Raw genomic sequence first — 11,387 nt, 5'->3', positions numbered from 1 at the left:
AGAAGGAGCAGGTGAGTGGGACTAATTGGATAGCTCCTTCAAAGAGCCGGCAATTGCTTGAGAGTTTGATTAACCGCCTTCTGTTAAAGTTTCTGTCATACATGTGAAGGTCATATACAAGGTACCCACTGTAAATAGCATCTATTTTCTTAAAATTTCAAATATAAATCAAAGTCAGGATCACCTGAAGGCTCTGATAGCCTAAAACCAGTAGCCATGATGCCACCTAAGCAGCAGACAGAGGTAGATAGGCTCAAAGATAAATACGTAACAGCACCCTTTACTTAGGAGACAAAATATGCAGGATTTAGAAAGAGTTAAGATTTTTGCGGAATCGTGCAAACTCCGGGACTTTCCAGGTCTGCCAACCATTTCAGATATCAAAGTCCTACCCCTGTTTTTGACAGGTCCCATTGTTGGGAGTAGAGGAAAGGGGGAAGAGCGTCATTCACACATGAGGAAAACCCGAACTCAGCAGGTCATTTAAACCCAGAGCCAAGTTCAAACAGACACCATTTCTGCTGCAGCAAGAGCCTTAACCCACAGCGTGTATGTTACAAATTTTTAGAATGGACATAAATGCTTTAGAAGGGCGGAGAAGGTCTTTAGAACTGTCAAGCTGTGAATTAGCTACATCCCCAGCCTTTTAAAAATGAAATAAAATAGCCTGCCCATGTCAGTGAGATGTAAATAAACTCTGCTGCAGCGATTGCAATAATATGACATTATCCTAACAGCTAACATTGTCAGTATGTCAAGGGATTAAGTACTTCAGCGATTTAAAAGTTTTGAATGGGGCTTCATGAATGGGAGTTTTTTTTTTAATATAGTGAAGGCTGTAAAAGATATTTGGAACTACTTTGTTTCATCTCAATATGGCTCCTGAGATCTGCCCAGGGGAGCTCGGCCCTCTGATCTGCATCTGGGACAGCGGGCCTGACTTCAATCTGTGCTTGTACCCACCCTGAAATGAAAATCCCGCCATTCGGGAGAGTTTCTTCTGACTCCGCTATTCACCTTGGGGTAAAAATCTGGTCCTGTGTGTCAGAAACACCTTACAGATATCATGCTGCAAGCGTGACTGAGAGGAAAGAATAAATTTGAGATAAAATGCGTTTGAAGAATTAAGTTTTACACAGCAGGAAGTATGTACAAATTTCAAAGTTACATAAATTATAAAATACGTATTCAACATTCTTGTAAACAATTTTTTTCGCAAAATGTATAACATTAGTTTTAAATGAAAAGTTATTCATCATCAATCACAGATTTTCTGCATCTGTGATATTTTATACTCCTGGACTGCTTGGTTTCTGTGAAGGTTTAATAACAACTTACATAAATCACAGTTAGCCTCCGAAGTTTGGGAAAAACCTCTGTTAAGACGAAACAGGGTAATTTATAAAATTACATTCTTGGGCCCAGATTTTCACTCCAAGGCGGATAGCTCAAGTCGAGAAATTTATCAGCTCACCGCACATGCCACAGAAGAATTCCACCTCATATGGTGGGATCTTTGTTCCGAGGGGGGAGTTGGGGCAGGTGTGCATTTGGGTTGGAGTCTGACTTGCTGTGGGTATGCCTACAAGAAGGCAACTCACCACCTCTTTTTCAAGGGTATTTTGGGATGGACAATAAATGCTGGCCTAGCCAACAACACCCATATCCCATGAATGAATTAAAAAAAACAAGATCGGAGGTGGCCAAAGAAGCAGCTGAGTGCTGAGGCGGGATGCTTAAAAAACCCATGTCGCTTCTCTGGAGCTTCATCCCCGTTATTTGCTTATGTTTTAGTCCCTTTAACCCTCACACCCCTCCACTCCCCATGCTCCATTCATGCTAACTCATGCTCCCGACCGTCACTGGCCCCCCATGCCCTCCATGCCAACTTAATTCCAACCCATGCCAACTCACCCAACATCCTTGGCCCTTACACCCTCCATTCCAATTTGCCTGGTACCCACCATGGGAAGTCCTCAGGAGCCATGTTGAGATGAAATAAAATAAAGGTCTAAATATCTATTACAGCTTTCAATCTAATTGAAAGGAGCCAAGCATTAATACTAGCATAAAGATAGCCCTTAGGGTAATATCAACAAATAACTATTGTAACTGGTAAAACAGAGATTTTTTAACCTCTCACTGACACAGGAAAACTGTTTATAATTTTTGAAAGGCAATAACTTCACAGTATGACAGTTCTATGGACCTTTTATGCTCTTTGAGATTACTTACGTCTCCTGTAAAAAATTGTAACTCCCACGTTATGCGTTAAGGGCCTTTCAACAGCAAAAATGAAGTTTGTTTAACTCAGCACTGACTTCAGGTGGCTGTTCTGAATTTGAGCTTCCCTTATGTGTGAGTCATGCCTTCCCCCCTTTCCCCTGCTGGCGAAAATGGAATCTATCAGAAATGGGGTTGGAACTTCCGCATCTGGATCCCACCTGCCATTTTGGAAAGTACCCAGACCCTCTCTGCCCCTGTGAAAATCTAGGCCTTATTGTGGAGCTTTGTGATAGATGTTGCATATTAGGAAAATGGGTGTATGCTCCTCACAATTATCTACCCATTAAAATATAGATCGATGGAAAACCATGGGGAACATGATCTCATGTTTCCAGTATATGTTCCCTGTAGGTGAGCATGAATATTTATGATTAGTTCTCATATTTGAAATATTTGTGGTATGCTGTTACACCCCCAGCATGCTGCCAATGAAGGCACAGATATTTTGGGAAGACATGTAATGGTCTTTTATGTGAAATTCAAATGTATTATTAAAAAGAAAACAGAAGTAATAACAGCAGGAAGTTGTTTTCATATATCAATGCATGTATTCTGCATATGTTCTTTATTTATGAATAGTTTGATGGATTATTTGGAGGGTTTGCTAAAATTTCCTGAATTAAGCAAATTGCAGAGCTTCTGGAATATGAAGTGATACACAAAGACCACAAGCCAATGGACAAAATGGTATTGTTAAGTTCGATTTTTTCTTCAGCATTTCTTAGAAACCTATTTTACTGAACCCTGGAGATTTGTTGATTTCTTCTGTGTATCTTTTTGAGGATACTGTAGGATACAGACATATTGGCTAGAAAACACAATCTCTTTCACCATTTTCAGGTGAACCAAACCTGCTTTAGGTTTGATTACTGCTTCCATATTTGGATGCTCTTTCAGCACCTCTTGAACTCCTGAACAGAATAGAAGGAATAACTCATCATTTGCTAGCTGCTCCCTCTCTCATCTCTAATTTTCAATTATGTTTTTCCATTGCAAGTTTTTTTTTACATTTTCTTGATCCTACCAGTCAATGCTTCTCTGAACATTCCTTGTGTTCTTTTTATGCTCCAAAGATATTATCCTACACATATTTTCTCCTTCCGGTTACCACTGTATTAAATCAAGACTCATCAGCTTTCCACTTTAACGCATTCATTCAAAGGACCACAAATCCTGCCTCCCTCATACAATTTACAGGCTTTTAAAGCCCATGCTTGAATTCAGTTAATCATGGCTTCCTGTTATATCCTTTTTTGTACTTTTCAATCTTGGTGGGTTCCTGCATTTGGCTGTTCAGTTTGGTTTCTTAATTTAAAAAGAATATCAGTACAGTGCTCCTTTGGAACTACATTATAAACTACGTACCTGTTCAAGATCACATCAGCAGTAAAATAAAAGAAGAAAAACATCTGTACTTTCATTGCATTCTGTCCCAAGTAGCATTACTTTCTAAGTTAATCATTCCTGTGCATGGCCCAGATATGCTTACTGTAATCAAGTACACAAGTCTAGTAGTAGTTTTCTGATCAAACTTACTATTAGATCTCCCCAGAGTGTATTTTAGCAAACATTTAGATTTCATGCAATGTGATACAGAGTGGCACTCTGAACTTCCCTTCAGATTTTTCTCTGCCACAATGCAAGACATTTTTTATCTGTTTCTTTACCATTCCACAGGCATTGATTTCTACTATGTGCACAGCTTCAAAAGGGTCCTTCTTTGGGAACTTTGACCCCTGTAAGGTGAGCACCAGATTGTTCGTTATCACTTCCAGCAGTATGTTTTCAGACTTGTAGTTAATCTGAGATTCACATTGTACATATTTTTAGCCAAACTTTCATTGTCATGTAGCTATATACTCTTTTTGGTAAGTTAACTTCTCATGACATAGTTACCTTAGCTATTGAAAGATTTTGATTTGGAATATTCTCTGATTTACACCTTTTGAAGAAAGTGTCCTGGAGACACATATTAAAAATTCAGTGGACCATTGTTTCATGCTCAGGCTGTTCTCTCCTTCCCTAAAGAGATTTTTTTTTACTAAAAGATAACTTCCAAGGTAATTGAAATTGCTTATTGGGAAATTGGTGAATTTAAAAAGGAACTTCAGGACAATTGTCCATAATTCATTATTCTACTAGCTTGGACTTCTTCACAAGATTCATACAAATGATGACTGAAGAACATTTTCATTTCCAGTAGGTCAGTGTGCTCAGTCACATAAATGGGGGCGAGAGGTCATCAGCAATCTTATTTAAAAGAACTAAGCCAAATATTTATTTGAACAGTCTGCATCCAACCTCATGATATCCTGTTGAGATAGAAAAACTGCAGAACTAAGGACATGGTCAGCTTATCTAGTGACAAATTCAATACACGTGGTAATTCATAAAACTTTGTTATATAAGAAATAAATATTTATATAAATGCAAGTTGTTGTAGAAATGAACATGATAACAATCAGATGAGAAAAATACAGTCTGTTGGAGCTATTTGCGCTTGTGTAAAGTTCTGAGTGTCAAACATTGCTGTGGAAGTGGGCTTTTATGCGCATTAGCCATATTTCAACCCATAGAGCAATCTACTACTTCTATTATTATAGGATTATTATATAGATTCAATCCTGCCTTCTGGCTCCTTTTACTGAAGTGACAACTTTTCTCCTGTTTCTTCCCCTTCCCTGAAACTGCAAGCTAAAAACTCAGGAAGACAACACATCCATCCATGTGTACACACAAAGAACAATACAGATTGTTGTATCCATCTAGTTTTGAGCCCAAAATCCAGTGTCCTGCCACACACTACTCACCCTCTATCCTCTCCTGGGTTGTCTTCTGTAGCCTAGAACCATTTAGTTTATATTCAGATTCTTTATTTCCCTTTCTTAGTCTCATTACTTTGCATTTGTCTACATTAAATATCATTTGCTCCTTATTGGCTAACCTTCCTAACCTATCCTTTTGTATTTGCTTTGCTCTTTTCTATTGTTTGAACTGCTCCTCCCCATAAATTCACAAACATAGACAGCTTTTTTCTGACCACAGCATCAAATCATTAATCAATGCTGTAAACTTCAATGCCCTCAACATCATCCTGCTAATGACCCTTGTCATGTCATTGCAGCTCCAGCCACTATTTCTTTGCTTTTTCTGCTTAGCTAATTTTCAAAGCATTTCAGGACCTCATTTTTTATTCCGTGCCTTCCTGCATATCAATAAATCGCGACGTGGCATTGCATCAAAAGCCATAACCTCTGCAAATTTCTATTCTCAACCAAATTTGTTGTAATTTATTAGGTAAGTGCTTCCTCCCACGGATTCTCAAAGAATTCTGCTCATCACACCATACCTGTCTTGGGGATGTCATTATCCTCTCTTTGGCCTCTTCCAATACTTTTCCCACAACAGAATAAACTCATTGGCCTGTAGTTTTCCAGGCCTTCTCCTTGATCTTTTTTAAAAAATTGGTATTATTGAAATCTACCATTTTCCTTGTTAGTTCAGTTGCTTATCCAAATAGGGACTTTGATAATCTCGTAAAGAAGAATTACCTTGGCAGACAGGTCAATAATCGCAATGGGGGTATAAAGTAATTGGCAGATTAATTAGAGGTGAGCTGGAGGAAATGTGATCACCCAGAAGACGATGGGGGTCTGGAACTCATTGCCTAAATATGTGGTAGATGCAAGGACCCTCACCACGTTTAAAACATACTTGGATATGCATTTGAAGTGCCGTAACCTACTGGCTATGGACCAAGAGTTGAACAGTGGCATTAGATGGATACTCTTTTCCAGCTGGCACTGGCATAATGAACCAAATGATTTCCATATTTCTAGGACTTTCTTCTCTTCCAATTAATAGATAGATAGAGTTTTTTTGGACTGGAGGAAAGTATAGTGGGGTTCGGTCTAAGAACTGCTGCTTCTCTTGATTTATATTAATGATCTAGACTGAGGTGTACGGGGCACAGTTTCAAAAATTGTGGATGACACAAAAATTGGAAGTATTGAGAACTGTGAGGATAATGATAATCTTCACAAGGATATAAACAGGCTGGTAAAATGGGCAGACATGTGGCAGATGAAATTTAATGTACAGTGAAGTGATTCATTTTGGTATATAGAATGAGGAGTAACAATATAAACTAAAAGGTACAATTCTAAAGGTGGTGTGGGGGGATGTCCAGAAGCACTGAGACCTGGTGGTATGTGTGCACAAATCATTGAAGGTGGAAGAGTAGCTTTAGATAGTGAATTATAGAGCATACAGAATCCTGGGCTTCATAAATAAGGTCATAGAGTAAAGTAAAACAAGGAAGTTATGACAAAAACATAAGCAACTTACTGCAGCTGCTGGAAGTCAGAAGTAAAAACTGAACAACAAGCTTTAGCAAGCTTTCTAAATACTTTAATTGGCCTCAGTGGGAAGGAAACTGGATTCCTCTCGCATCTTCCTCCTGCCCTGGTTAACATTGTCAGGCCAGGATTACTACCCTGATACTGACATGCCAGCTAGTGCTAGTATTTTTGCTGACTTTGCAGTGTGGAGGAGCCGTTTAATATGCATTTAATGCATTTGGATATGATAAATGAGCGGCTAAGAAGGTGGCAGATGGCGTATAATGTGGGGAGATGTGAGGTTACTCACTTTGATAAGGAGAACAGAAAAAAAATTAATAGTGAGAAAATATTAAATATAGGTAAGGGGGGTGGGTTTGGGTATCTTTGTACATGAAAAATATAACAAGCATACAATTAGGAAGACAAATGGTATGTTTACCTTCATTGGAAAGGGGTCGGAGGACAAAAGTAAGGAAGTATTGCTGCAGTTGTACATAGCTTTGGTTAAAGGACACCATGAAGTACTATGTACAGTTTTGGTTTCAGTACCTGAAGAAGAATATACTTGTCTTGCAGGAGCTGCAGCCAAGGTTGGCTATATCGAGTCCTGGGATGAGAGACATGACCTATGAGGAGAATTGAGTGGAATGGGCCTATACTATGTTGTTTAGAAGGATGAGAGGATCTCATTGAAGTACAATATTCTGAGAGTGCTTGACAGGATAGCTGTTGAGTGGCTAGAGAGTCTAGAACTAGGGGGCACTGTCTCAGTATAAGGGGGTGGCCATTTTGAACTGAGATGAGGAAAAATTTCTTCCTTCAGAGGGTTGTGAATCTTTGGAATTTTGTATCAAAGAGGGCTGTGGATGCAATTGTTGAGTGTGTTCAAGCTTGAGCTTGATAGATTTTTGGGCTGAAGGAATATGAGGAGCATGGAGTTGAAGTAAAGGATCAGCATTGATCTGATTAAATGGTGAATCAGGCTTGAAAGACCATTATGGCCTCCTCCTGCTCCTTTTTCTTATGCTCTTATATTCTTAGAGACTCTACAACTTCAGGCCAGTCAGCCCGATGTCAGAGTTGGGGAAACATTTAATGTGATTTGCAAAGGAAGCAAACATGGTGTGAGAAAAAACTTTTTCACACAGTGAGTGGTTTAGATCTGGAATACACTGCCTAGAAGTATGGTGGAGGCAGATTCAATCAAGGCATTCAAGAGGGCATTTGATGATTATTTGAATAGAAACAATGTGCAGGAGTATGGGGAAGAGGCAGGGCATAATACTCATTTGGGTCAAATGGCCTCCTTCTGTGCCATTAAAATTCTGTGGTTCTATGATTTTGGGTATTGAAAAAAGAGACATGTCTGAGTTTAAATCTGCAGCTGCATGTAAAAATTTCCTTACATGTGTTAATGGGCTCAATCCTGTGCTCAATTCACCTTTGAAATAGAGCAGTCAAATGAACCCCCCTTGACGTACTACTTGAGAAATCTGCCAGGGGGTTCTCTAACACAGTCTACCACAAGTTTACCTTTACTGGTCAATATACGCATTGAGATTCTTATAGTTCCATATGCTATCAGATTGGTCTTATCGGCAACCTTGTAAATAGGGCCTGAGCCATTTGCTCACCATGCAAGTTTGATGCTGAAATAGAGCGCATCAAAGGCATCCTGCGGGATAATGGCGACCCTGATCAGATCATTTCGTGCTATATTTCACACAAACTCATGAATGGGCCTAAAGCCATCACTTGCGGCCCCAAAAGTGCCCAGTCCACCTCAGATTACCCTGGATTACCTACATCTTAAGGCAGTAATATAAGTGGTATTTGCCACTAACAGGATGTTGCCAAAAAGATGTTCTGCCTATCACACAAATGAGTAATGTGGTATATGAATTTCAGTGCCATTGTGATGCTAGGTATGTGAAGTGTTTTGTCACTTCTTAACAATTAAGAATACACACACAGCTATCTGCTCCTGAACTCCAACTTCTTATATGAAAAACAGAAGGTTCCCTTATTCCTTATTCTCCACCAGAGGGCAAAACATCTGGGACCTAGCACACCCTACTGGCAGGTTTTATATAACAAGTCTTTTTAACTAAAATGTCCTTTTACAAAAGAAGTAGAAATGTTAAACACAAACATCACACCTCCTCCCCCTTTAGCCAGGAACAAATCAGTCTGGCGTTTGCCATTCGCTTTTGTCTAGAGCGTAGTGTTGGCTTAGGTATCTCAGTTTGTTTACTTAGAAATGGAAGGTTCTGCTGTTCCACTTGTTTATGTTCAGGTTCGACATTTGCAGTTACAGATGCTACAGGTTTGTCAGTTGAATGTTTGGTTTCACCAACTGGAGCAGATGCTTCCCAGAAATCTTCCACTGGGACTGGAAATCCCTGGAAGTTTGTTTCCTTGGACCTGGCTTCTCTAATCTGGTCAGTGTGTCTCTTCCAGATTCCACAGGAAGATTCAACATCATAGATCAGTAGTCCTTGACACTTGATGATTTTTCCCAGCAGCCACTTTGGTGTCCCATAGTAATTTCGAACCCAAACAGGCTGATCCAGATTAAACTCATTAGCTCGTTTACTTGTGTCATGTTCCTTGAACCAATCTTTCCTTTCAAATCCGGACACAACAAATATATTCTGGCAAGCAGTGGTCTTCCAAACGTCAGCAGGAGATATGCCTGTTGTTGAATGTGGAGTGTTACGATACATCAGCAAAACGTTCTTCAGCTTTAACTTCCAATCTGTTTGCATCCTCCCCTTCAATATGACTGCTTGAATGTCTGGACAAAGCACTCTGCTTCACCATTTGAGGATGGGTGGGTAGGCGAGATGAGAATCTGCTTGATCCCATTGTTTTACAGGAATGTTCGAAATTCACATGATGTGAACTCTGTGCCACTGTCAGATACTCTCTGCTCCGGCAATCCAAAAATAGTGAACACATTCCTGAGAGCATCAATGGTCTTTGTTGAAGTAGTTGACTTCATGGGAATAATGTGAGGCCACTTTGTGTGGGCATCCACCACAATCAGGTACGTATGTCCGAGAAGTGGTCCAGCAAAGTCCACATGAAGTCTCGGCTATGGGTGGTCAGGCCAAGCCCATCGGGGTAATAGGACAGGTGCAGGAGAAGATTTAATTTCTTGGCATGGAAGGCCATTGCTGACCATGCCTTTGATGTCTTTACCCAGGTGTGGCCACCTTACATCTAGACGAGCAAATGCTTTCATTTTGATGATTCCCATGTGACTGAGGTGAAATTCTTCTAACACTCGTATTTGGAATTTTGGAGGAATAACAACTCTGATTCCCAATAACAAACAACTGTCTTGCAGTCAGCTCAAATCTACTCATGTAGTAACATTTAAGTTCAGTAGTCACTTCTTGAGGTACACACCAACCCTTCTGTGTGTACAGGTAAACTTTGGAGAGCACAGCATTTGCGTTTCAAGTTGAATTTGATCCGCTTTAACAGGTAACATGTCTATCTGGTTCACATTGAAAGCAGTGACTTCACATCAGGTTTTGGAGGTGTGGTCTAGTGGAAGTCTGGAAAGTGCGTCCGCATTCCCATGATTCTCTGTAGAGCGAAATGTAACTTTTAACTGGTAAGCAGATAAGATCAGTGGCCACCTTTGTAGCCGTGCAGCGACAAGTGTCAGGGTTTGTGACTTCGGACTAAGCAGCCAGGTCAAAGGCTTGTGGTCTGTAATTAATGTGAATTTATGCCCATTCAAATATCGGTGGAACTTCTTGACTCCATAGATTAGTCCAAGAGCTTCATTCTCAATTTGAGCATAATTTTGCTCTGCCTTGGACAACGTGCGGGAGGTGTATGCAATGGGCCTTTCACTGTCATCAGGAAATGTGTGGGAGATGACAACTCCAACACCATATCCAGGTGCATCACCTACCAGGCTGACAGGTAACTTTTCATTGAAATGTGCCAGGACTTTAGCAGAAGTGAGCTCTTGCTCGAATTCCTTGAAACTTTCTTGATAGGCTTGTGACCAATCCCATTTTGCATTCTTCTTCAGTAGATTATTCAGTGGTGCTGCCTTGGTAGCCAAACTGGAAATGAACTTGCTGTAGTAATTCACAAGCCCCAAAAACGAATGAAGCTTCTTAACATTTTTGGGCTGTGGTGCATTCACCACTGCCTCCACCTTTCTGGGTGAGGTTGAGAGGCCATTTTCATCAATCACATGTCCCAGGTACTCCACTGAGGGCTTCAGGAATGAGCATTTAGATTTCTTACAGTGGACGCTGTATTTTTCCAGTCTATGCGGGACACTGCCTAGGCTCTCTAAATGAGTTGGGAGGTTTTCTCTGTTGATCAGCATGTTGTCTTGGAAGCAGATTACCGCAGTGCTGTGTTTTGTCCATGGCCTGCTGGAATAAGGCTGGTGATGACCTGACTCCAAATGGTAGTTGTTTGCATTGATATAGACCTAGTGCTAATGGTTGTATACTTCCTGGAATCTTCACTCAGCTGCATTTGCAAAAATGCCTGTGATAGGTCAAGCTATGTGAATAATTCACCTCCGTTCAGAGCAGCGAACAGGTCCTCTATTTTCTGTAGCGGGTACTGATTCACTTCCAGGAAAGGATTAATGGTCATCTTATTGTGCTGAGAGACCTGTCATCCTTCACTACTGGTGCTATTGGAACTGCCCACTCTGCATATGCAACTTTCTCAAATATCTGAAAGTTTTCAAGTAGTTCTAGTTCCTGCTCAATT

General features: G+C 40.3%; 1 protein-coding gene across 1 annotated transcript in view; it reads left to right on the top strand.

Moving 5' to 3' along the window:
* Nucleotides 1-3,767: 3,767 nt before the first annotated feature.
* Nucleotides 3,768-11,387, top strand: part of gabra2a (gamma-aminobutyric acid type A receptor subunit alpha2a) — a 365,339-nt gene continuing 357,719 nt past the window's right edge. Inside the window, exons 1-2 of the mRNA XM_041183039.1 lie at nucleotides 3,768-3,797; nucleotides 3,989-4,029. Coding sequence (XP_041038973.1) covers nucleotides 3,768-3,797; nucleotides 3,989-4,029 — 71 coding nt within the window. The remainder of the gene's footprint in view (nucleotides 3,798-3,988; nucleotides 4,030-11,387) is intronic.

The sequence above is a fragment of the Carcharodon carcharias genome, chromosome 1, assembly GCF_017639515.1.
Source record: "Carcharodon carcharias isolate sCarCar2 chromosome 1, sCarCar2.pri, whole genome shotgun sequence".
Classification (NCBI taxonomy): domain Eukaryota; kingdom Metazoa; phylum Chordata; class Chondrichthyes; order Lamniformes; family Lamnidae; genus Carcharodon; species Carcharodon carcharias.
Note: the sequence above shows the minus strand (reverse complement) of the source record. Positions and strands in the feature narration are given on the sequence as shown.